This window comes from Lotus japonicus, chromosome 5 (assembly GCF_012489685.1).
Source record: "Lotus japonicus ecotype B-129 chromosome 5, LjGifu_v1.2".
In the NCBI taxonomy this organism is placed as follows: Eukaryota; Viridiplantae; Streptophyta; class Magnoliopsida; order Fabales; family Fabaceae; genus Lotus; species Lotus japonicus.
Window position 1 is genome coordinate 26,001,980 of NC_080045.1, and position 27,752 is coordinate 26,029,731.

At 40.1% G+C, this 27,752-nt stretch overlaps 1 protein-coding gene across 4 annotated transcripts; it reads left to right on the top strand.

Annotated features, from left to right (window-relative positions):
* The first annotated feature begins 176 nt into the window (after positions 1-176).
* On the top strand, positions 177-27,294 carry LOC130720805 (protein kinase and PP2C-like domain-containing protein). 4 transcript variants are annotated; one of them, XM_057571506.1, is made up of 12 exons: positions 177-366; positions 1,157-1,274; positions 1,419-1,585; positions 2,031-2,098; positions 2,208-2,431; positions 3,195-3,246; positions 8,594-9,134; positions 14,085-14,154; positions 14,247-14,466; positions 14,555-14,659; positions 14,947-15,047; positions 26,359-26,471. In XM_057571506.1, the coding sequence occupies exons 1-11, from the start codon at positions 258-260 to the stop codon at positions 15,037-15,039; spliced, it is 1,767 nt and encodes a 588-aa protein (XP_057427489.1). In that variant the 5' UTR covers positions 177-257; the 3' UTR covers positions 15,040-15,047; positions 26,359-26,471. The 4 variants fall into 4 exon arrangements, with proteins under 4 accessions (XP_057427489.1, XP_057427487.1, XP_057427488.1 ...); XM_057571504.1 differs by lacking the exon at positions 14,947-15,047 and adding an exon at positions 26,817-27,294 and having other exon boundaries at positions 178-366; positions 26,359-26,415; XM_057571503.1 differs by lacking the exon at positions 14,947-15,047 and adding an exon at positions 26,817-27,294 and having other exon boundaries at positions 179-366; positions 26,359-26,454.
* The last annotated feature ends 458 nt before the right edge of the window (positions 27,295-27,752 follow it).

Here is a 27,752-nt window from a genome sequence, read left to right on the forward strand (position 1 = left end):
AACTTTTTAACTTGGTTTTATTTTTCCTGGCTTACGGCATACCTATACCTTGCTGCCACGTGATGGATTGTATGTCATTTTTACTGCACGTGTTTTGCTGCACCGAGTCTTTGCGGTCCGGCCGAACCGGAATTGACACGAAATTTCCACCTAAAGAACATGACATACCGTGCCCTTGTCTTTGTGCACAAAATTTCCGTGTCTCTTTGTTCTCATAAATTGTTATCTTCATTTGCATCCATACAAGAACGATCGTGATGGAGATTGTGGAGCCTAACACGTGCATTCGGGGTTGCTGCACCAGCTCCTCTATCCCTCTGCATCTCCCTCCTTCCTCCTATACTCTTCTTTCACCTATTGCCCGAGGTGAACCCCAATCCCCTCCAAATTTCTATGATTCTTTGTTTTCCTTCCTCTTTCTATGCAATTTTTCCCATAGAAGTTGGATAAGCAACAAAAAAATATGATCTTTCATTTAATTTTCTCTATTAATGATGAAGATGAAAAGACGTGGTCTGTTGGTAGTTTTTTTTTTTTTGAAACTATGTTGGTAGTTATTTCAGCTTATATAAGTTCAACTCTTCAAACCCAGTTTTTATTGTTTGGTCCTGTTTGAAAGATCTTATTTTATACTATAAGCGCTTATGCTAGGTAGAGTTTATGTAAATAACTTATGACCTGTTTATAAGCTGTTTTGAGCTTATTTTTATAAGCATTTTAGATTTGCTTATGAATAAGAGTTTATCGTTATTTGTAATCTATTTTCAACTAATTTCAATAAGTATTTGAAATTAGTTTATAAATAAACGCTTATTATCGTAAGTGCTTAATTAATTTGTTTTCCAAACGCACCAGTCTAATTTTTTTTTAAGTCAAATCCTACTCTTTAAAAAGTAATATCTTTAAGAGTCAAACAAATGGTCCCCGTAGGATAGCTCAAGTGGTAGGAGCTGGGGGACATATGAATTGGGTAGGGGAGGTCCATGGATCGATTCCCGGCGGGTGCAATTTATTTTTCCGATGTACAAAAAAAAAAAGAGTCAAACAAATGAACTGACTTTCCAGAAAAATGACCAATGACAAAGAGTGTGTTAAAAAAGAGTATGTTTCTAGTATTCTTCAACATTGTAACTTTTGTTGGTAATGATAATCATAGGGGCTGAGAGTGCTGTTTATGAAGGGATTTTGGATGGCAAGAAGGTTGCTGTGAAGAAACCCATCTTGTCTGTTTCTGAAGACATTAACAAGTTTCATAAAGAATTGCAATTGCTATGGTCTGTATCTCTCTCTATACTTGTTTCTTTGCCCATCATCTATTGAAATTTGCTATTTTTCTCTGCATTTTGATATGCTGAATGGTAAATGTTGAGTCTTGTGAGTTTTGGGTTCACTGTTTTCCTTTTTCTCAAATAATGTAGCAAGCTAGATCACTCGGGAATAGCAACACTTATTGCCGCGCATGCAAAACCACCCAATTACATGTTTTTCTTCAAGTTATATGAATCATCAAATCTCTCACAGAAGTTACATGTAGAAGAATGGGCCCCGACTATCAATCATGCGCTTGTGATAGCAATGCAGTTAGGTATAATTGTGATTTCTTCATGGATACAATTACTATAAAATATCAAAAGAAAGATACATGACCTTGTTAAACTTTACCAACACATTTCCACTAATTGCTTGTATCTACTTTTTCCTTTGACGTTCCAACCATCTTAAAATACTACATGTTATAGTGATACCAGGATAGATTCATTGATTACTTTCATATACATGTTATTCATAGCAATTTGGAATGGTTGGTTGAGCATTAAAGCCTCCTTTCTCCGGCAGAATTATCAAGTTAATTGAAATTTTCAGAAGTTAGACGTATTTACAAATATCAACTGGGAATTGTTTTTCTTCTAATTTTTTGGACACCGTATTTTAAGAATTTTATGTTAATGTGATTAAAATTTTATCGAATAGAAAAAGAAAATTAAGGGATTGACAGATTTCCCCCCTTTCCTTCTACTTCCTTTTTCCAGCAAAGGCTTTGCAATATCTGCATAACCTCGGGATTGTACATAGAGATGTGAAACCAGCAAATATTCTTGTAAATGTCTCCCATATCTTTTGACGTTTTGGTTCTTTTATATTATCTTTATTTGATATCATACTCAATTTATGCATTACATTGCTAATGTTATGTGTCTGCGATGCAGCTTGACAAAAATCTTTGTCCACATCTCACAGATTTTGGTTTGGCTGAGTACAAGAATGATATTAAGAGAGTTTCTCTTGAGAATTGGAAGTCTTCTGGAAAACCTACTGGTGGTTTTCACAAAAAGAATATGGTTGGAACACTCGTTTACATGGCACCTGAGATATTAAGAAAGGAGTTACACACCGATAAGTCAGATGTATACAGTTTTGGGGTATCAATCAAGTAAGATTTTGTGATTTTTTTCTTCCATTCACGTTTCTTTCTGTTTAGGTAGGATAAGTTGACTTGAATGAATGTGGTATCATTATATATCTGATGCTTTTAATTTTCTACCATATGAAGAACAAGTTGTGACAGCTTCATGTAGCCTGATGTTTCTGGTTGAGTTGATTACCTTGGTTCTAAGGTTTTAAAATGCATTATATTTGAAATTTACCAACATATATTTTATTTGTCTTTCATTTGGAAAGCAGTGGATAAACTAGCAAATCAGTGGACTGACTATCATCCACTTCTTTTGGTTCTTCCTTTTTCAAATAGAGAATACGCATACAAACAGACAAATACACAAGACATAACTTTTTCTGGAAATTATTATTACATGACGCATGTCAACCCTTGTATAATGCTAAAAGGAAGCTTCATTTATGTATTTGTTTGAACTAACACTTCAGCGACATAAACGGTTAACCCTGAGAGTTGAAGTTGGTAAGTCAGAAACAGATAAAAGTGGCATTCATGCTAATTCTCAGGTAAGGGAACCCAGCAGTGGCTTTGTTGTTAGGGGGTGACCTTTGGAAGGAGAGTTCTCTGCTTTGGTCTCTGTCATTCTGTCAAGAATTACAGAACTGTTCTGTCTCTCTCTCCCTTCCCTATCTACTCAATTTCTCTTGGGTTTGTAGCTAGGCATACGTCGATAAAATCTTAAATTTAAGTTTTTCTTTGTTAATTCAAAACCTTCATTGGATCTTCTGATCTGCTGCAGTGAACTCCTTACTGGTGTTGTGCCATATACCGATCTTCGTGCAGAAGCACAGGTTAGCCTTTCTATCTCGAAACCATGGATTTTTTTTGTTAAGATGTGAAGACAACACTTTCTTTTCAATTTAAACGTTGTATAATCTCTGTCTCAATCTTAGAGGGAACTATAGCTCTCCAATTAGAGAGATATTTTGATAGAACTACCCTGAAATCTGATACTATTTCTTACAAATCCCTAATTCCCAAATTGAGAACTAGAGCAGAATACAAGAGAGAGTCCACACCCTCCAGAGAGTCCACACCCTCTTCCTAGTCCCAATACCCAAATGATGCCAAAGATACCCAACTGACTCTAACTCCCCCTTATTTATAGGAAGCCAACCTCTTTATCCTCTAACTAACTAACCGTCCCAACTAACTAACTGAAAGTTCCTATTCATATGTGTGTACCTATCATATTTTCTTAGAAAGAATCAAAAGGGATTTATTTTTTGCATGACGGAGAGGGGGGATGATTCTTGGATCAATTTTTTCACATACTATGGTAAGGCTTCAAACCCAAGCCCACAACTTCGTCTTAATAATTGTAATGATGGATTTGGAAAAGGTTGTGTGTTTATATTTGTCTTGTAGGGATAGGGTGATATATATATATATATTATATATATATAGTATACACATATATACATATATTTAGAATGTAGGGTTGAATTATTTATCATTAGTTCATTACACAAACTCAGAGATTTGCACTGAATATGTACACAACTCGTAAACCAGTTTAGGAAACAATGGAAGTCCTAGACTAATTTAGGAAACAAAGGAAAGTCTACTCAAGTCCTAAACTAGTTTAAGAAACAATGAAAGTCCTAGACGAATTTAGGAACAAGAAAAGTCCTAGAATAATTTAGGAAACGTAGGAAAAATAAAGATCCCTTTTTTACGGGACTAAATATAGATATTGAATAAAAAATAAAATTGAAATTACTACCATAAAAATCAGAATAAAAAATATACAACTTTCCTAAAATATACACAATTTTCCTACTCTCCCCCTCAAGCTGGTGAATAGATGTTCTCCATTCCCAGGTTTGAAACCGTCTTCTCAAAGTTGTGGCTGTTTAGTCCTTTGGTGAGACTATCTGCAAGTTGGCTTTGGTGGGACACACATGGAGTACATATTTAGCCACTGTCTAGTTTTTCTCTATGTGTCAATCCCAGTTCCCAGCGCGTCTTGGCCAGCCTCAAAACTGGGATAGTGGGGTCGTGGAAAGCGGGATGGACGGGATAGTGAATTTTGTCTTTATTTTGTATAATTTATACCGAATCAATGATAAATATTACGTGAAATTCATTACATATGCATACTTTCTGTGGTGATTGGATTATTTATGGGAAATCGGATTCTGATGACCATAATTAATTAGGATTCTGATAGAACCCATAAAATTATAGACGTATTATTGATGAAAACCCTAATTCCCAATTTAGGAATTAGAGGAAGATACAAGAGATACCAAACACTCTCACTAACCTAGACCCAATGCTCTCCCTAAGCCGTCATACCAAAATGAATACAAACATAACTCATACTTTCTCTAATTCTCTTATTTATAGTCTCATCCTCTAATTAACTCTCACGGCTAACTAACTAACTACTTACGAGATATGGGTACTGTTCTAGAATAAAAACCCTAAGATAAGAACGGTTGAGCAAAAGAAACTTAGAGTATTATTCAGGCCAAAAATTTGAACATACATGTAGCTACGAAGGTCCCCTTTTTATAGTAGGTGGACCTCCTTAGTCCCCGAAAGTTAGCGCAAGTGGTAAGAGCTAGGGGACATAAGGGTTTGGGAGGGTAACGGGTGAAGGGTCCAGGACTAATTTACTAACATTACTAACAACTAACATTTGTCTATCAAAAAAAAAAGGTGGACCTCCTTACCCTAGGGGTCTCCCCCATTACACAGTGGGTTGACTAAACAAGAGGACGGGGCTGATCGGGGCGTAGAATTGGTAGACTTAAAGAGCGGGCGACGCTGATTTGTTGACTTTGGGTGACATAGAGCGCTGATCGTGGGATGTAGTCGTTTGACTTAGTTATCTTTCCCCTTTGATTATGTGGATAGGAGCTACCCAATTGCCTCTTTGACATTGCTCTTCCAGGCCCAGTAGTTGCTCTTCCCGGCCCACAGTTGATCTTCCGAGGCTTTGATCACCCAACCCCAAATCTATATTGGTCCACAGCCCCCCAAGGCAGCATAGCCAACAAGGCCTTTAAACTAGGACTAAGTCTTTCGGACAAACAGTTGCTCTTCCGAGGCTTTGACCGCCCAACCCCAAATCCATATTGGTCCAGGTACCTATCACATTCTCTCTCTCCAAATCTGTACAGCTAGGGGTAGATTTCCTCTGATATTCTTTTTTAGGATTCCTTGTATATTTTCCGTATTTGGACCTCAGCCCATTATGAGGAAATCATCTCTCCTAATTTTCAGGGATAGATAAGTGAACAGCCCCTGACCTAGTTTTCCAATTTATACCTCTAACTTGTAATTGATTAAGATACTGAAATAAATAGAATCCTTATTTCTGCATGGTATCAGAGGTCGATCTGAACCATCTATAATCACTATCGCTGGTGCAGCCATGGAGTACGACAAACTGAATAGCCCCAATTCAGTTAAAGGCCCTACTCTCCCTATCGCTGGCCACAAACTGAATGGCCAAAATTTCATTTAGGGAGCAAGATCCGTTACGATCTATCTCCAAGGAAAGGGAAAGGAAGGTTACGTCAATGGGGAGTCCAAGAAACCAGGAGAAGGTGACCCCAACCTCCAAAAGTGGATACTTGAAAATAGCTCGGTAATGTCATTGCTGCTCTACACCATGACTAATGACATAGGAGAAAATTTTATGTACTTTGACACTGCCAAAGAAATGTGGGATGCAGTGTAGGAGACATATTCGAATGTGGACAACACCTCCGCAATATTCGAAATCAAAAGCATGCTCCATGACCTGCGACAAGGTGAATCTTCTGTTACTGAATACCTCAACACTCTCAGTCGAAATTGGCAGCAGCTTGATGTCTATGAAGAAACTGAATGGAAATTCCCGAAGACAAGGAGAATTACAGGGAGCTGGTTGAGAAGGACAGGATCTACAAGTTCTTACTTAGACTTAATAATGAACTTGATGAAGTATGTGGGAGAGTTCGTGGAACCAAACCCCTTCCAAAGATCCGAAAAGTGTTTTCAGAAGTTAGAAGGGAAGAGAGTAGGAGAGAACTGGTAGTAAGAGGAAATCAGGTAAGCCGCTAAATGACTAATCCCTCTGAAATTCACATGAAAGCTGTCAACCGAAGTCTCCAGTACCTAAAAGGCACACCAGGAAGAGGTCTTTACTTCGGAAAAAACTCAAACAGGGGCATTGATGTATACAGACGCTGATTGGGCTGGATGTGTGATTGACCGAAAGTCAACCACTGGCTATTGCTCATTTGTGTGGGGCTTTTTGGTTACATGGAGAAGTAAGAAGCAGTCTGTGGTAGCACGAAGGAGCGCTGAAGCTGAATATAGAGCCATGACACATGGTATTTATGAAGGGATTTGGCTAAAAAGGATGCTTGAAGAACTCCAAATTCCTACAAGCTACACTATCAGAATGTTGTGTGATGACAAAGCTGCCATCAGCTATGCAAAGAACCCAGTTCATCATGATAGAACAAAACATGTCGAAATTGACGGACATTTCCTAAAAGAAAAGATTGAGTGTGGACAAATCATTGTTGATCATGTACCATCATGCAATCAAACTGCAGATATCCTAACTAAAGCACTTTCAAGACATGCATATGAGAACGTCAGATCCAATCTAGGTATGATAAATATCTACCACCCAAATTGAGGGGGAGTGTTGGTGATTGGATTATTTTTGGGAAATCGGATTCTGATTACCATAATTAATTAGGATTCTCTCTCTCCAAATCTGTACAGCTAGGAGATAATTTCCTCTGATATTATTTTTTAGAATTCTTTGTATATTTTCCTTGTTTGGACCGCAGCCCATTATGAGGAGATCATCTCCTAATTTTCAGGGATAGATTAGTGTACAGCCCCTGACCTAGTTTTCCTACTTATACCTCTAACTTGTAATCGGATTCAGATAGTTTTCCTACTTATACCTCTAACTTGTAATTGATTCATCTCCTACTATGATTTCCGCACTTTCATAGTAGAAAACTTGCAATAAATGTCATAGGTCTTGAACAAAAAGTCATACAACTAAAAACAAAAAGATACATGATACTTAACTACTTAAATACTAAAGTCATAGACTCATAGGAGATAAGAAAGAGGAGAGGAAAAGAACAGAGCAGAAAACCTACCTTAGAGAACAGTTCTTAGGGTTTTGGGAGGGTGTTTGATATCTCTTCCTGTATCTTCTCTGATTCCCAAATTGGGAATCAGAGTTCTATCATAGAAATAATATCAGTTCTTGGTTGAGTTCTATCATTGGTATCAGAGCACCGATTCAGGTGCCTGGCCAAGAAGATCCCACATCAAACAACATCAAGAAGGAGATGGCTGCAGATTTCAGGAATTTTCTCTCATCAAGGGAAAAGAAGGAAATCATTGGCATGCTGCGAGAGTTGCAGAAAGAATTCGCAGAGAGCAGAAAGGAACACGTGTCAATTAAAGAGGATCCACATGGGTTTTAATTTTTTGACCGAAAAATTGGTTTTAATTAATAAGTTTTAATTATATTTTGTTCCTTTCAAAAATATATATATTTTGTTGATAAAAATGACATGGCATCCAAGTGGTGTCCATATCGATTAAAGAGGATCCACATCATAAGATGATTGCCACATAGGATATACTGTCTAAAGTTGGATAGAGGCTAACGGAAGGACCCAATTGTCACATGTTGATATTTCGTGTCCTAAAATTGCTTATTTTAAACAAAGGGGATTCAAATTGCACAAAGGTCTAACATCAGGGGCGAAAAGTGCAATTAAGCCTATATTATATTTCTAACACGATCCCAGCCGCGAAATCTGCGACAGTGAACTGGGATGGGGTGGGGGACTTCGTCCCAGTACATGGCTGGGATGGGATGAGATCCCGGGATCATGCGGGATACAGCCGGGTTTTACAACATTGGGAATTCTGTGATAAAGTGCCTTTCTATTTCAATATGCTTACTGCTCAGTGAGGCTCAAGAGTAATATCTGTATCCAAATTACAGGTTGTACTGTTAGTATTAGTAGATACTTTTAGGTTTGCTTGTTATGCACATTTGGAGCTTTGGTAAAATAATTTTTTTCTGGCTATACTAAAATTGTTTTTCAAAACTCTGTGAAAGTGATATTGATCATCAATATTTACTGATGACAGGCCCACACAGTGCTTGAGATGAACTATACTGAGCAGCAACTAATAGAAGCTGTTGTTTCTGATGGATTACGGCCAGTCCTTGCCAGTAAGGATTTTGGTATACCATCAAGATTATTATCTATGATACAGAAGTGTTGGGATACAAATCCTAAAAGTAGACCTTCCATTGATGATATTGTCAAGGAACTTGATTTTATCATTGAGCACAGGAGGAAAAAGAAGGTAGAAGATATGCACATCAGAGCTTGTAACCTGCATGTCGATAAACTGGTGGAGGAAACTCACCTTCAGGCTTATCAAGAGACTATTAGCTGGTCGACTCAAGGTGAACTTTTGGCCAGTGCATCCCGTGACACTGATTCTGGTTTGAGCACATGGCTTGAGTCTTACGGTGAGCCTTTGGCATACATTCCAAGACTCTCATGGGGATCTTATGCTACCTGTGGGAGAAGGGAGACTATGGAGGACACACATTTCATTCTGCCCCATATTTGCAATGAAAATGATGTCTATGCTTTTGGTATCTTTGATGGCCACAGAGGTATGTATTAAATATCATTGCCGCTACTAGACATGGAAAATACTATCTTGTTGATTGTAAGACTTTCTTTACAAAGTATTAGTCACATAGTCCAGCTGTGCCAACTGTATAAAGTAAGTAGAAGTTGAGAAAAGAGAGCACGAGAATGATTTGAGAGTGATAGTGAGAATGGGTTCTGTGAGTGTGAATTCTATTACATTAGGTATTTATATTTTCTACTTGGAGTAGTGGACTGGGCGAGCCCCTAGAGGGGCGACGCCCAGGGTTCAGCCCGCCCGAGGGCGGGTACCTAGCCTTAAATTGGGCCTCAATCGCGGAGGCCCAATTGGCCCAATGGGTAGTACCAAAGCTCTATAAATAGGAGGTAGATATCAATTGTAAGGGACTTTTGCTCATTTGATGAAATAACACATGAAATTCAGCATTCTCATTCTCTCTCTAGCACATTCTTCCATTCTCTAGGTACTATCCCTATCTTCAATGTTCATTCCCAGAACATTTGGCGCCGTCTGTGGGGACGGTAAACTTTCTATTCCCATTCACGTGGATTGATTGTGCAAAAAGCTATCTCTGATTACGATTAGGCAATTCTCTAGTTTTCCGATTCTGATTCTGTGACCGGCGTTCGTTTTTCGATCGAGTTTGCGTCATTCCTGGTTTAGATGGAGACTCGACGCAGGAAGCAGCATCATTCACCAGTGCGACAGCGAATTTCGCCGCCTCGGCGGCCTCATCGAGTTGTCCTGGATTCTCCGATACGAACAGCGGGGGTACAGGCTACGTGCACTTCTTTGCCGCCTTCTCCTCCTCCATCACCACCACCTGGTCCTAAAGTGGCGATCAGGAGCCCCGGGAAACAAGCTGACTCCGAACTGGGAAGGGCCTTACCGCATTTTCAAAGTTCTTGGTACAGGGGCCTATCACTTGGAAGAGCTTGATGGAAGGCGACTACCCAGGTCATTCAACGGTTTGAGTCTGCGCTATTATTACAGTTGATCGTGAGTGAGAAAGCTGGAAAGGCGAGGAGCTCCAAGGAAGAACTTCTGATGAGCAAAGTGAATTCGCCAAAGTTAGATATCTTCAATTTCTCTAAAAGTATCTCCAAACTCTCCATTGTAACAAAAGCGTGCTCTTTTTCTCCGAAAGGAGTTTTTTAACGAGACGCTCCATCAATAAAACGAAAATTCATGAAATTCGCGTCCAAAAATTCCAGGGATTCCCTGACGATCGGAATTGCCGATCGATATAAAGAATTACGGCGATCACTAGGTGAGACAAGCTTGATCCCCAAAGGGGCTTGCTAGAACCCTGAAGGTGGCGGTGATTTCACAAATGACCTTTGACGCTTGGGAATCACCCCCCGGAAAGTCTGACGTGATCGCCGGTCCCGTAAACGATGTGCTGGGTAAGTCTCGCCAGAATACGACGAGCGCCATTAACTAGGCAAAAGTCTTGGGACCCCCAAATGGCCATTGGGACCCAAGCATTGTAAGCCCCGAGCGGGCAGAGCCCCGGGCGAAGTCCTCAAGAATGGAGGCCGTTTATCCCTTTGTGGAAAACGTTTAAAGTCTTGACGGAGAAATACCAAGCAACAAGCCCTAGTTAAAATTAACGCACAGAATCGTCAGGCGTAATTCAATCACATGACGCGTGAAAAATAGCGCAAGATATAAGGTCGGCGAATGAATAAGGTGGAAGGCGAATTCTTGGTCACTCAGGATGTTGAGTATTTTATTACTCCGGGGCGTTGGGGCGTTTAACTATGAAATTCATTCTTAAATTTTTTTAAACAATAAGAATGCGGCGATTTGTGAAGTGGCGACCAAAAGATTTACGGCAAAAGCAATCATTCAACAAAATTTACAAAATGTTCAAAGGCGATATCAAAACAATGGCGAAATGTTGCTTATATATGGAAATGACAGGAAAGTGCATTACAGAGATAAACAGTCACTGGTGTTATGGCTCCCCAAGTTGTGATATTCACACCACTTGGACCGGCCCTTGACGTCGTGCCAGGGGTCAATTCCGTACTCGCCATCCTCGCCTGTTTCCACAACCGCCGCCTCCAGTTGTGACTTTTCCGATTCATCGCCCGCGCTTCCCTCTGGCCTTTTTCGTTGACGAAAGTTAGTTGCCCGCCGAGAACGCTTTCCCCTGAATTCTTTAATTAATTGGCCAACTTCCTTAACCTTCAGCATATTACTTGCTTCCTTGTCCTGTATCCGTTTCCTCGCCAGCGACACCTTTGCCGCCTTCAACTGTTTCCTCTTACATGCTTCGTCTTCTTCTTCCATGATGTAATCTCTGGCTCGGGTGCGTACCTCTGTCATCGAGCGCGCTGGTTTCCTACTCAGCTCGCAGCTCATCTTTCCTGACGACAATCCGTTCTTAAAAGCGCATACGCATGTCCGAGGTTCCGCCTCTTCAAATCTTGCGGACGCGGCGCTGTACCGTTCCACGTACTGCTTCAACGTCTCTCGCTCCGCCTGCCGATTCTGAAACAGATCCTCGACCTCGCCGGCAGAGAACTGGCCCACGAATTTCGACGCAAAGTCACGAAACTTCTTTATGGATCCCTGTGGCAGGGCCATAAACCAGGTCATTGCTGCGCCTCGGAATGTGGACGGAAGCATTCTACACTTTACCGCATAAAAAACCGCGCTTATCGCCATCTTCACATTGAAACATAACAGATGATCTTGCGGATCGGTTCGTCCGTCGTACGTCTCCAACACGAGGCGAGTCATGCCGTCTGGAATGGCCACCTCTCGCACCGCTGCCGAGAACGGCTCAACCTCCGCAACAGCTTCCGCCTCCTTCTCCTCCTCCTCATTCCACTGCTTAAGGTGATAGTATTCCAATTGCTCCAGCAAACACTCATTTTGCAGTCTTAAGTCGCCGCTCAGTGCCGGCGCGCCTCCGCACGGCGATGTCTACCCAGCCTTGCGGTGCGCGGGGAAGAGACGTGGCTCCGCTCCGGTTCCCCGCTATACCGTTGGCGAAACAATTCCATCAGGCTCCGTTGATGAACCAAAAATTCGACCAAAAATCTTCAAATCGCTGAAATCCTCGCAGAAAACCGAATTTTTCTAAGCCAAATTGCAAGCCACGTGGTCGTGGGTTCGATCCCCACAGACTGTGTCAAATGTTCTATCATGAACATCTCGATGAGGTATAGTACCTAAGGTGCAAGGAACGTGATGTGAGATTCCTAGGGAGAATGAGAGCGTAACCGCTTAGAGAGAGAAAGTAACTGAATTTCCAGCTTGTTATTTCTCAAATGAGCTAAGAGTCCTTTACAATTGGTACTCCTCCCCTATTTATAGTTGGGGGAGTTGGGCTTAGCGCCTCCTACAATGGGACCTGGGACGAGAAGATTGGATCCGCCATGCTACTACCAACCTTGAGGACAAGGTTAATTTTAGGGGGGAGTATTGTTAGTATTCTATATATTAGGGATTTAGTTTATTTTAATTTAGGAATCTATCTTTTTATTTTAGAGTCTATATTTATAGTATCTTTTATATTAGAATGTTATCTTTTTATTCTAGAACACATCTTCTTTAATTTTTAGGGATTAAGTTATCGGTATTAGAATTAGTTATTATAAATAGTTGTACCCTCCTTATGTTAGAGTAATGGATTGAATTATGAAGTTGTAACCAAGCCTCTCAGTTCTTGTTTTGTTAGAAATCCTAAGTTAGAACCACACACCACAAAACCTTAGGCATAAGGCAATGGGTGTATTTGTTTTTTATTATATATACACTTGGTACACTAGCTAATCTAGCAAATGTGGGACTCCTTTGAGTCTCCACTTGGTATTCTCTAATACTCCCCCTCTAAGTGGGACTCCATTTTTCTTCTTCTTCTTGCCTGGGCTTGTACTCGTTTGTTGGAGTCTTAGAGGACTTACGGCTTGCTTTGCCTGAGCTTGTACTCTAGCGGGAACATTAGTGGTCGTCGAGCTTTGGCTCCTTCTTGTTTGAGTCTCAGAGGCTTTACGACTTTCTTTTTCTGGGCTTGTACTCTAGCGGGGAACATCGGTGGTCATCGGAGTTGTGCTCCTTCGTCTGAGTCTCAGAGGCCTTAGGGCTTGCGTTGTCTTCGGCTTGAGCTCACCGAAACGTCATTAGGTGTTAGACTTCTGTTCTTGAGTCTCAGAGGCCTTGTACTGTATATATCTTTCTTTTATTTTTTCTTGGAATTTTTTTCTTTTTCTATTTTTAAACTTTATTTATTTTATTTTATTTCGTTTTTTTATTTTTGATTTTTTTTTTACTTTTTTTTTTGGAAGCGTAAGTCATGGCTTGGATAAGACTAGCTCTGATACCATGATAAGAGAAACTAAGAGAGGCTAAAAGAGAAAGAGAGAGAGAGAAATATGGAAACTGAATCTGTAACAGAATTTCTATTATGAAAAGCTAAATGTTACAACGATGTGAAACTCTCTTATATAGAGATATGGTAGCTTGCAGAGCAACCAACCAATCTGTTAGAAACTAACTAACAGAATCTACCTGCTAGCAGCTAATGTACAGCTGTAATGACAGGTGGTGATATTTTCATATCCTATCTACCCTTATACACTTATATGTTTATCCTTTTAATTTTAATATCAGTCTTTTATTCAGAAAAATACCAAAAAATATTATCATTTATCTTCCTTTCTCTCCCGTTGCTCAACGTTAGGATTTTTGGATCTTAACAGAAAGCCACAGGGCCAGGTAGATTGCACTGGGAAATCTGCAGGACCAATTTTTTTTTTCTTGGACAGCATTGGCAGTCCAATATCATATCTACGATAGACTTCGATATCATCTTATGAACCAACTATTACGCTTTTGGGTCACATGAATGATGTATATTATGTTTCTAACAACAAGTATATCTTACAGGTGAACCCTTAACAATATACAGCTTAATAAACATGATTGCTTAATGCAGGTGCAGCAGCTGCTGAGTTTTCTTCTAGAGCTGTACCAGCAGTTTTACAAACTTTAGGTTTTAAGAGGAGGTATATTCCAATTCAGATGCCCCCTTCAACCCATATTCACTCTTTTTTTCGTTGTCCTCTAATCTTGAAAGTTAATTCTGTAATATTTGCAGCCCTGCTGATGCGCTAGTGGAAGCATTCCTTAGGACAGATGCTGCCTTCATAAAAGAGCTTGATTCTTTTCGCAAATCCAACAGATATATTCAGAAGGATTGGCATCCTGGTTGTACTGCAATTACTGCTCTAGTAGTTAGGAACAGGCTATTTGTTGCTCACATTGGTGATTGCAGGGCAATCTTATGTCGTGCTGGTAATCCCATTGCTCTAACTGAGGTGAGCTGGGTGTTTAATACTGTTAAAGCTTCTTTGATATATTCTTCTATGCATTTATGTTTAAACTAATTAATTTAAAAATTATTAGGATCATGTCGCTAGCCGTCTTCAAGAGAGAGAGCGTGTTATTCGTTATGGGGGCCATGTACATTGGCAAATTGATACCTGGAGAGTTGGTCTTCCTGCACTTCAGGTTTGTTCTAGTTGGTTGCTATAGTTTATATCATATGTTTAGAGATGCTTGGATATATTTGTTTTCTTTTAAGTATCCTCATTTTCCTTTTACTATATATTCATCACTGTATAAGAGGGCTTCCATAGCCTTGATAGGAGAAGAAATGAAAGAGATAGAGAAACTGAGAATTGAGATCAGAGAGATAAAATTCTGTTATAACTAACATAACATCTCTAACTGCCTAATGGCCTTATTCTACTCTGCTACCGGCTGTTATGACAGCTGTTCTAATTCTTACTTAACAGATGCACATCAGCAGGGTGAAGAGGATGGAGAGAAACTGTAGCATCTGGGCAAGGTTTCAGCAGGGAAACATGAAAAGTGGGATGAATGCGTGAGGTAGCAGGTAAATTGAGGGTGTAAGCAACCTTGCCTACACGATGTAGTATCTGATATGGGCCAAAGAAACGAGGGGACATCTTTTGTGAAGCTAGAAATGAGAGAGGATTGCCTATAAGGATGGAGCTTCAAGAAAACTCCATCTCCAACTTGAAATTCTCTATCAGACCTGTGTTTATCAGTCAAGGTCTTCATGCGAGCTTGAGCTTGAGCCAAGTTACCCTGCAACTTGTTGATCATCTCTTTTCTAGCAACAAAGCTTTTGTCCACAGCATCCACCACAGTGCTCTGAGGGCAATAAGGTAAATGCAAGGGGTGGCTGACCATAAACAACTTCATAAGGGTAGCTTGGATTGCAGAGTAAAAAGTGGTGTTATACCTCCATTCTGCCATAGGCAACCAAGCAGCCCACTCCTTTGGTCTCTGCCAAGTCATGGCCCTCAAGTAATGTTCCAAGCAACGATTGAGGACCTCACTCTGCCCATCTGATTGAGAATGATGGGCAGTAAACAAGCTCTGAGAAATGCCCAATTGTTGCAGAAATGCTGCCCAGAGTTTGCTAGAAAAGAGGGGATCCCTGTCACTCACTATATTTGCTGGGGCTCCATGAAGTTTGTAAACATTGTTGATGAACACCTCAGCCAAAGTGGAAGCTGAGAAAGGATGTGACAAGGCTATGAAATGAGCATACTTATTAAGCCTGACAATCACCACCCATATGGTGTCCTTGCCATGGGACTTGGGTAGCCCTTCAATGAAATCCATGGCAATACTTTGCCACACTCCATCAGGTATAGCCAAGGGCTGCAGTAAACCTAGAACAACATGAGGTTCATACTTGCATCTCAAGCAAGTCTCACACCTTTGAATAAACTCAGCTACACTCTTGCTAACTCCTTTCCAATAAAATAATGACTTGATCCTATGAGTAGAAACCAATCTGACTTGGTCATTATTGGGAACTACCAATCTGTGTTTCCGGAAAAGGAAACCATCCACCACCCTGTAATGAGGATGCTGGTCAGGAGAAGCATTCACCTCTTGCATAAGATCCTTGAGGGAAGAATTTGCAGCATAGGCTTGTTGTATTAGATCCCACAATTCTGAAGAAATGGAAGAGATTGCCCGGTGCAGCAACTCTCCATGATTGGCCTGGGATAAAGAGTCAACAGCAACATTGTCCTTTCCCTGCTTATACCTAATTTCATAAGATAGACCCATCAATTTAGTAACCCTTTTATACTGTGCAGGTGTAGACAACCTTTGTTCCAGTAAAAATTTCAAACTATGTTGATATTAGTGCCATTTAGACACTGCATGCACAAGTGCTAGTAATTCTCTGTCATAATCTGATAGCAACCTATTCCTGGGAGAAAGAACCTTGCTAATAAATGCAATAGCCTGCTTGTCTTGCATTATAACTGCCCCAATTCCTGTACTGGAAGCATCAGTCTCCACTACAAATGGCTTAGCCATATCTGGAATAGCCAATACAGGAGCAGTACTTAAGGCTTGTTTGAGCTGATTGAAAGCATGGGAAGCCTTATCAAACCAAATGAAGGCATCTTTCTTGAGTAAGTCAGTGAGAGGTGATGCTAGCATGCTGTAATTTTGAATGAATCTTCTGTTGTAACCTGAGGCCCAAGAAACCTCTGAGTTGCATAAGTGTCTTAGGTTCTGGCTGTCAATAGAATTAGCTGGTTGAATTAACTGCCAGCATCCTGCATTTATTTACAGCTGTAATTATGTAATTCTATCATTATTGTAGAGTTGTAATTGTGTAATTCTGTAATTAGAATAGGCTAGTTGTAGGATAGCAGTTATATCAATTTAGCAGATTTTCAGGGATTGTATTATGCTATTTATATCAGAATCCTCCAGCAGGAGAATACACAGTTCAAAGTTCAAACCTGTCAAATAACCACTTATCCCAAAAGCTTAAGTTGTTGGGTAAAGGCCACTTTAATGGTTTTATATTATATTCTAACACGCCCCCTCACGCAAGAGCCCTTTGGGCTTGAAGCGTGGATAAATGCACAGGCCCGCTGATAGGAACTCAAGGTTTGGGGTTAGTTAGTTAGTTAGTTATACTTAGTGAGTTAGTTAGAATGTTGTTGAGGCATTTAGCCTATAAATAACAGACATTAGAGAGTTAGGGGTATCTTTGTATTCAGTTAGGAATTGGGTTTAGAGAGAGAAGTGGTTCTCTTTCTAGGGTTAGAGAGGGTGTTTGGTATCCCTTTCTCTTGTATCTTTCCCCTAGTTTCCAATTGGGAATTAGGTTTTCTATCAATAAAAATCAGGTTTCCATCATTGGTATCAGAGCACCATCCTGGTGCCTGAACCACGACAATCCTGGGCTGCACAAGAGGAAAGGAGAAGAATGGCAAGTTCAGAAGTTGTTCAGGAAAACCAAGAATTGAGAGCGAGGATGGAGTCAGTGGAGGCTATCACCGGGAAGAACGAGTTCGTACTAGCGGCGGTGGCGAAGAAAATGGGGGTGCGACTTGTTGCAAATCCTGATCTTGAGAAAGAAATATCAAGATTGGAGAACAAATTGCGAGAACTTGAAGAGAGGAGAAAATAGAGGGAACAAGAAAGAAGAGAAGCAGAGGCATCGCAGATGGAATCTGATGTCAGGTCGGAGGAAAAGTTAGCGGCAGCAAAGGAGATTCTGGAGAAACCAGAGGTTGCAGTGATGGCTAACCAATCGACACCCGTTGATCATGAAGCGGCAGAGACAGAGCGTGTAGCGGCGGCGGTATCGCCAGCGAATTTGGAAACCGCGACGGAGACAGTTTCAGAAGTGGTGAAGGCGACTCAGAAATCCATTCTTGAAACAGAGAGAGAATCAGAAACGGCGGCGGAAGAAGACGCTACGGTGGATGAGCAAGCGTATGAAACAGAGGGGGTTTTCACCTCTGAGATGAAGCAACTCAATCTTGAAGTAGCGGAAGACAATCGGGTAACAGAGGAGGAGAGGGAGAAGGAATTGGGGTCGACATCAATGGCGGAGAAAAACCTGACCTTTGATACAGAGGTTGAAGGAAGAGATGGTTGGGAGAAGTTTGGATGGAAGATCCATCAGCAACCGATGATGGAGAAACACATCCATCTCCGGCCACCGACGCTGAAAGGAGGAAAGGCCAAGGTGTCGCCAGTGGCGGAGACCCGACAACCACAGAAGATGCAATCGCTTCGACGGCCGCCACCGAAACCGCCGCACGTCGGGGTGAGAGTGTTGCATGCGGGAGGATCGTTGAATCGACATCCTTGCAGGCAGGAGGAGGCAAAATGGTCACTGGCGAAACCACCGGATTTGTTTGGTCCGCCGGGTTTATTGGGAGGTGACAGTTCCGACTTGGCGCTGCTGGCTCAGTCGTGCTGTGAAGGAGGTGGTGTGATAGTGACATTGCATTGGCTCCCAAGTGCCAAAAACCTTATGCGGTGGCCACTGAAGGTTGACACGAGGCAGGAAGAAAAAGTGGTTCTGGCAACACATGACACAAGCAAAGACAAGTGTCCCACTGGAGTGATTTTCTACAACAGCAGCAACGTTTATGAAATGGGAAAAAGGTATGCACATGTTTTTGGTAGATTGGGCCAAGCACAACTTAGGATAAAAAGAGGGTCTGTTGATTGTATTGTTAAATGGGTTGCTATCCAACTTCTTACTGGATTGGGGAACATTGTGGAAGACAAATTTCTGAGAATAATAGGCCTTGCATGTTTCAATTGGGAAATCAAGAGAAAGCTACAAAGAGGGTTTATTCAAACCTGGAATTGTTTTCCCAATTACTGTTTGTTCCTAATAGCTGGGAGTCTTACCAAAGTTCCAGATTTTTTAGTGTGTCAGGGTGCTGTTCTGAATGTAATGGGATTCTGTATCTGGTGTATCAAAGCAAGCTTGAAGGAGATGGGTGAGCTATGTGAGTTCCTTCTGATGTGTCAAAATGGTTTGGTAGCAACCCAGGTCAATGTTGAAAATTTGACAGCAGGAGAGAATTATCACTACTTGGGCTCATGGGGCCAAGACCAGCTTGACATGGATTTTGGAAATCAAAGTAGAAAAACTGAATTGTGTTTGGACTCCATTGGGTATCAAATTGATTTGGAAAATATTAGTTTGGAGGGGTTTTCTTTTGATGATTTCTATGGCTTGCTATTCCAATTGGTGGTGGTCACCAATTCATCCATGGTTGTGATTATCTGCTTCATGCACTGGGATCCAGGAGGAAACATGAATTGTCACTTTTGGATCTTTGGCATAGCTGTATTTGAGATTGTTCATTGTTGTAGCTTGTATTTTGTTACAGCCACAATTGCAAGGGAAGGGGAGGATTGTGCTATTTGTATTCAACCCATACAGTTGCAACCTTCTGAATTAATGTCATTTGAAAAGACATCCAATCAGCATTTGTTGGCTAGTTTTGGGAAGATACCTGCCACTTCTTTCATGTTGGGATTTGCTTTTAAAAATGCTGCAACAGTGCTATTTCAACCTCTTTGCATCAACGGGAATTTCTGCTACTTGTTTTTCCAGCAATGGTACTTACGCCACATTAGTTTCAGCAGGACAGTGAAGATTTCCCCCAAGTCATACATGTTTTGGACTTTTTGCTTTCGGCTATGGGCCCTGGGTGGAAGATGTGATTACCACTCTTGGGAGTTTGGAATAGCAGTTCAGGAATTTGTCACTTTTGTATAGTAGGCCTACTTGTTCACTGTTTTAGTTTGCTTTTTGTTCCTCACCTTGAGGACAAGGTGAATTTTCAGGGGGAGGAGTATTGATAGGAACTCAAGGTTTGGGGTTAGTTAGTTAGTTAGTTATACTTAGTGAGTTAGTTAGAATGTTGTTGAGGCATTTAGCCTATAAATAACAGACATTAGAGAGTTAGGGGTATCTTTGTATTCAGTTAGGAATTGGGTTTAGAGAGAGAAGTGGTTCTCTTTCTAGGGTTAGAGAGGGTGTTTGGTATCCCTTTCTCTTGTATCTTTCCCCTAGTTTCCAATTGGGAATTAGGTTTTCTATCAATAAAAATCAGGTTTCCATCACCCGCCTACCATGTGCTTAATTAAATTCCACTTTTAATTCGAAAGTGAGTGGAGCAATGATCGAACTCTAGACCTCTCGGTCACAGAGGCTCTGATACCATGTCAAATAACTACTTATCCCAAAAGCTTAAGCTGTTGGGTAAGGGCCACTTTAATGGTTTTATATTATATTCTAACAAAACCTATGTTCTTTTTAGAGTCTAACATGCTCCTAGTTCTGTGGATTCAACAAATGTACAACATAATGCTTCTTCCCCTATTCATGCTTTAACCCCTGAAATTGTTCAATAAATGATAATTTCAGCATTCTCTGCTTTAGGGCTCTCAGGTAAACATTCTCCTAACTCTTCTCCTTGGTATTTTGATTCTGGGGTATCCAATCATATGACCAACAGTGTTGAAGCCCTTACAAACATCACCAAATATTATGGAAACCTCAAAGTTCATGTTGCTGATGGAAACCATTTACCCATCGCTGCTATTGGTGATATTTCTTCATTTTTTACTGATGTTTATGTTTCCCCTGGTCTCACCAGTAAGCTTATTTATGTTGGTCAGCTAGTAGACAATAATTGTCCAGTTGCATTCTCAAAATCTGGTTGTCTTGTTCAGGATCAACACTCAGGGAATCTGATCGCAAAGGGGCCTATAGTCGGACGTCTTTTTCCACTTTATTTCTCAGTGTCTCCATGTTCTTCGTTGCCTTTTGTTTCTTGTAATTTTGCTACTGTTAATTTTGAATTATGACATAAGCGTCTAGGACATCCAAACTCCACTGTTCTTCATGACTTGTTCTGTTCTGGTGTTCTTGGTAATAAAGAGTCTCCATCTCTTAGTTCTATTAAATTTGATTGTAATTCTTGTAAACTTGGTAAATACCATTTCCCACTCATCAATCAAATGTAAGTCAGGCTTTTGATATGATTCATAGTGATTTATGGGGTATAGCACCTGTTATATCTCATGCTAATTAGAAGTACTTTGTCACTTTCATGGACGACTATAGTCGTTTCACATGGGTCTATTTTTTGCGCTCTAAAGGTGAAGTCTTCTCTGCTTTCAAATTTTTTCATGCCTATGTTCAGACCCAATTTTCCTCAAGAGTTAAAGTTCTTCGTTCTGACAATGGAGGGGAGTACACATCTCATATATTCCAAGAATTCTTGCAAGAAAATGGGATCTTATCTCAAAGGTCATGTTTTTCCACTCCCCAACAAAACGGTGTGGCTGAAAGAAAAAATCGCCATCTTCTTGATGTTGTCTGCACCCTTATGTTGGAATCCTTTGTCCCCTCAAGGTTTTGGTGCGAAGCTCTCTCCACTGCTGCCCACCTTATTAACCGCCTTCCTTCTCCATCATTAAACAATGACTCACCTTTCTCCCGGTTATTTGGTCACCAACCTACTTATTCCAATCTTCGCACTTTTGGCTGTGTTTGTTATATCCATCTTCCCCCACAAGAATGCACCAAGCTCACAACTCAATCTGTTAAATGTGTTTTTCTTGGTTACTCAGCCCACAAAAAAGGTTTTCTATGCTATGATCCTAATCTAAACCGGCTTCGGGTCTCTAGAAATGTCATTTTTCAAGAAAATACATATTCTTTTGTAGCAAATCACGACACTTCCTCTGCATCATCCATATCTGTTTTGCCATCGTTTCCTAATAATTCTGCAGGACCAACAGCCCCAAAACCTTTCTTGGTGTACCAAAAACGTAAGGTTGTACCTCCTAATCAGTCGTCCGCACCTCCAGGGCCCTCTCCAGATCATTCTCTGGCTGCTTATTCAGTGGTTGTTCCAGAACCAGCACCTTTACGACGCAGCACTCGCGTTCGTAAACCCCTAGAAAAGTATGCTTTTTCTTCCCCCTTATCCTTGACAACAACTTTAACATTTGTTCCTATTCCTTCTTCCTATAAACAAGCAATGGAGCATGCATGTTGACAAAAAGCTATTGAAGCAGAACTTCTAGCACTAGAAGAAAATAAAACATGGGAAGTTGTTCCATGTCCCCCGTCTGTTAAACCTCTTGGCAACAAATTTGTATTCACTATTAAGTTGCGCTCGGATGGATCCATAGATCGGTACAACGCTAGGCTGGTTGTTCTTGGAAATAGGTAGAAATGTGGTCTTGACTATGAGGAGACTTTTGCACCAGTAGCCAAGATGACTATTGTACGTACTCTTATTGCCATTGCTGCATCTGAAAATTGGCAACTACATCAGATGGATGTCAAGAACACATTCCTCCATGGTGACCTCAAGGAGGACGCATACATCAAACTTCCGACAGGTATGTCTACCCAATCACCTAATGATGTTTACAAACTGAAGCGTTCTTTATATGGTTTGAAACAGGCACCAAAGGTATGGTTTGAAAAGTTTCGAACAACACTACTTAGCTTTTCCTTCACACAAAGCCAGTATGATCTGTCCCTTTTTTTACAAAGGACTTCTAACGGAATTGTGGTACTACTTGTTTATGTGGACGTGGTCACCGGTTCTGATCAAGAAGCTATCTCTACGGTCAAGAAATTGCTGCATTCAACATTCCATATGAAAGATCTTGGCTAGCTTACTTACTTCTTGGGGTAAGAAGTCCATTATCAACAAGGCATCTTCGTAAGTCAGCACAAATATATTCAAGATCTAATTCAGCTAGCTGGTCTTACCAATGCCACTACTGTTGATACCTCCATGGAAGTTAATGTAAAATATAGACGAGATGAAGGTGAACTTCTACAAGACCCAACTTTATACCGTCAGTTGGTCGGTAGTCTTATCTACCTAACCATCACACGGCCTGATGTCTCTTTTGCTGTCCACACAGTAAGGAAATTCAAGCAAACTCCTCGACATCTCCATCTTTCTGTTGTACACCGCATTATTAGATATCTCCTTGGTACCCCCGATCGTGGCTTATTTTTTACTTCTGGTTCATCACCACAACTCTAAGCCTATAGTGATGCTGATTGGGCAGGATGACCGGACACAAGGAAATCTACTATTGGTTGGTGTATGTTTATAGGAGATGCTCCAATCTCATGGAAATGCAAGAATCAAGACTCGATCTCCAAATCATCCACTGAGGCAGAATATCGTGCCATGTCGGCAGCATGCTCTGAGATTATTTGGTTGCGTGGTCTTCTTTCGGAACTCGGTTTCACACAATCACAACCAACTCCGTTACATGCTGACAACACGAGTGTCATACAAATTGCAGCAAACCCTGTTTACCATGAGCGAACGAAGCACATAGAAGTTGATTGTCATTCCATCCGAGAAGCCTATGACCGCAGAGTTATCACTCTACCTCATGTCTCCACATCTGTTCAAATTGTTGACATCTTAACCAAATCATTGACACGTTAGCGCCATAATTACCTAGTTAGCAAATTGATGCTTGTAGATTCACCAGCATCAATTTGAGGGAGGATGTCAATAGAATTAGCTGGCAGAATTAACTGCCGGCATCCTGCATTTATTTACAGCTGTAATTATGTAATTCTATCATTATTGTAGAGCTGTAATTATGTAATTTTGTAATTAGAATAGGCTAGCTGTAGGATAGCAGTTATAGCAATTTAGCAGATTTTCAGGGATTGTATTATGCTATTTATATCAGAATCCTCCAGCAGGAGAATACACAGTTCAAAGTTCAAACCTATGTTCTTTTCAGAGTCTAGCACTGGCCACTCTTGAACTGCCATGATCTTGGCTGGATCTGTAGTAACCCCTTCAGGAGTAATGAAGTGGCCCAAGTACTCAATTCGAGTAGTAAAGAAGGCACACTTACTTCCCTTGACATAGAAGGAATGAGTCTTTAAAACAGTGAAAACCTGTCTAAGGTGTGTCACATGCTCAGCTATGGACTTACTATAGACAAGGATGTCATCAAAGAAGATGAGCACACACTTCCTTAATAGACTAGCAAAGATGACATTCATGGTACCTTGAAATGTGGCTGGGGCATTGGACAACCGAAAAGGCATGACCACATATTCATATTGCCCACTATGGGTCTGAAATGCATCTTAGCTATATTGGGTGCCATTTTGGATTCTTTGTACCTGCAAACAATTGGCTGGAGTGGTACAGTGGGAAGGGATGATAAAGGATATCCAAAATTTTGTAGCTTCTTGTGAGACCTTTCAGCTCAGTAAATATGAAACTTTGTCACAAGCAAGCATGATTCAACCTTTACCTGTTCCTACACAGGTAAGGTTCAAGATAACTCTTAGAGTTCGGATTAGGTCTAATTCTACCTCAAAAGCTAGTTTAGAAGTGAGGGTTGCTCTACCCTTTATAAACACTTATTTGACCCTATCTCTACTTAATGTGAGAGTTCTCAACTCACCGTTTCAGCCTTAGGCTGGACATCTGTAGCATAAAATTTGGAAGAGTGAACATCCCTGTGTGGCCCATTTATCAGTGGTATCCAATAAACAAAAAGCTAGCTTTGAGGTGAGGGCTGCTCTACCCTTATAAACATTTATATGGCAATATCTCTAGTTAATGCTGAACTTCTCAATAATAACCATAAATTTTATTAGTGGACTGCCTAAGAAAAAAGGTAAGGACCCTCATGGTCATGGTAGTGAATAGACTGGGCAAGGATGCACACCTTATTGCTTTGGGACACCCTTGTCTTTTATTGATGTAGCAGCAGTCTTCGTTACAAGAAATTGTTAGATTACATGGTTTTCCCTTCTCATATAGTCTGAGAGATAAAATATTCGTGAGCCAATATTGGAAGGATTTGCTAAGAAGGGTTTGACGCCACATATCATCCTCAAACATATGGAAAAATAGAGGCAGTAAATAGATGTTTGGAGACCTACTTGCATTGCCACAGGAACTACTGTCGCTATCGCGCTATTGGTTACGCAGCTGTAAACATTGTTTCCAGTGTCACCCTTTCCTTTCCAACTAATTATTTTTTTGTACTTTTATTCCCGTTTTCTTCCCCACCACTCACCAAGATCCCTTTAAATTTGTAAAGATTAAAAGAAATGTAAAGAAAAGGAATGATTAGGGGAAATATATATCTATACATGTGTGCGGGCACGTATTACTAGGTCAAGATTGAAGTACTGTACCACAAAGTAAGAGATACAAAGTACATATTGGCCAAGCCTATATACTCTTAATTATATAATTAACTCATAACCTTAACTCTTAACACTTCCGTACAAGCTGAAGCATAGATATGATCATGTCCAGCTTGTCACAAATAAAATCATTCCGATCCCCAATCAAAGCCTGTCTAAATAAACTGCAAGTTCATTACCTACCCTTAACATAGGAAGTGTATAGAGACTTTATTGAAGCTTCTCAAAGAGGAAATTTATTGACCGTCCACTTAAATATGTATAGTTCTTTCACGAAAGACAAGATTGAGATGTGTGTGGAAGCCTGGTTATCACAACACAAAATCATAGATATGCTACTGCTATCAAATCTCATCTTTTCCAAGATCTGTCCTTCCTACATAAGTTCAGTAGTTTGAATTATAACCTGATCTTCAGCTTTTGCACTGGATCATACCACCACATTTTGCTTCTTACTTTTCCATCAAATTATCTTGCAAAACTACACAATATCCTACAGTGGACTTCCAATCAGCTTCTTGAAACCCTGTCTATTTGTCAATTGCAGTTCCAAACGTTGCTCCAAATCGCCCAATTGTGTATCGGTAATTCCCATGCGGGGATCAATACCCGCCATTATCCTTTCCTCCACTTTGCGTATAGAGCTCTATAATTGGGTATCTTCTGCCATGTTGCAGAATCACTACTTTGATATCAATGATAGGTTCAAACTTCAAAGTAGAAAATAGAAGAAGAGAGAAAGAAATTGGGGAAGTAGAGAAAGATGAGAGAAATCAGAGAATCGATATTATCATTCATGCATGATGATGCATCTACAAAGTGGGCTGATTTATAGAGTAATTATGATATGAATTCTGCTATAGGAATTATGTGCACTACACGTGCATAGTCTAGCGAACTAACTGCTGTTAATTTTACATGAGAGAATCTACAATCGCTAGATTGAAATCTGCAACTACCTAATCTATAATTACAGTGGAATACTCTTGTCATCATTCTCATTCAGTAAATAATTCAAACATTACCGTCTTTTCCTTTTTCAGTCTGACAAAATAATATATGCAGGCACTGACTACGATATTAATGACTATTTATGCTTTTACCTTTCATGCAAGTAAAATTTGATTTTTTATCTTTTTATTTCACTCAGGTTACACGTTCTATTGGCGACGATGACCTGAAGCCTGCTGTAATTGCAGAACCTGAGGTAACAGAGAGCAACTTAAGTGCAGAGGATGAATTTCTGGTCAGGAATTTTACGCTATGTACTGTAATTTGCATGAAGTTTGTGATATTTTGGGTTCCCAATCATGTTAGGGTAGGGTTTAGTCATTGGTCATGTGTATGGAAAATGCTTTTTTGGGAGAGACGAAACTCGTGATCTCTATGCCTCCAAATGCATGTAAGGATCCGGCAGTCGGCGGGACATAAAAAATATTTTCTAGTTTAGTGTAGTGCCCTTAATGAAAGATTAAAGCTTGAAATCATTTTGTAGGTAGATTATATGTGCTATGCATTATCCTCATATTACCCTGAAGCCTCTAACACTGTTTTGAAACAATACCTTTTATGATTTTATGCTATTAATCAATAAAATTACTGATTTAGGTTATGGCTAGCGATGGCCTCTGGGATGTTATGAGCAGTATGGAGGTGATAGATATAATAAACAAGACTGTTAAAGAGCCTGGAATGTGTTCTAAGAGGTTGGCTACTGAAGCAGTAGAACGTGGCAGCAAAGATAATATTACAGTTATTGTCGTTTTCTTACGTCCAGTATCTACAGCAGAGAGAATTTATTAGATTTCTTTTTATTCTAATTGAAACTTGTCAAATATGGAATATGTAACTTGTTAATTAAGTACACTTGGCTTGTCCCAGAAGGTTAGCTCAAGTGGTAAGAGCTAGGGGACATAAGGTGTTGGTTTTGACAATTTGGGCTATCCCCTCCTTTATCTCTGCTCTTTATGATTAAAATTATTGTACAAATAGGGAGATGAATGGGTGGGTTTCCAGCGAAGCTATGCTTGGAGGAGTGTTTGGGGCATTAGAAATCAATGTTATTAAACTCGATTTGGTTTGGTGATCGACTCGATCAGGGGAGATCAGAGGATTGGATCAATGGGTCACTGGTTCAACCAGTGAGTCTGGCTGAACCGGTTCATTTGGTACCTACTAAAAAAAATTTAATTCATATATAACCAAACTTTATTTAACGGGTGAGAAGAAATTAATTGTATATAATATCTAAAACATTAAACATATACATCTATATATATATGGGGTTTGTTTATATATATATATATATATATATATATATATATATATATATATATATATATATATATAGGGAGCAGAGGATGTATCTTACGAGAAAGGTGATCTTACATGAGAAAATGAAAATGAATTACGACCGTTAGATCTAATCATGAATGGTTTGGATTAAAACATGAAGCCATGTGACTTTTTTAAAAAGTCACATGACTTTTTTAAATGATCACATGACCATTAATTTGATTTAATCTGAACCATTCATGATTAGAT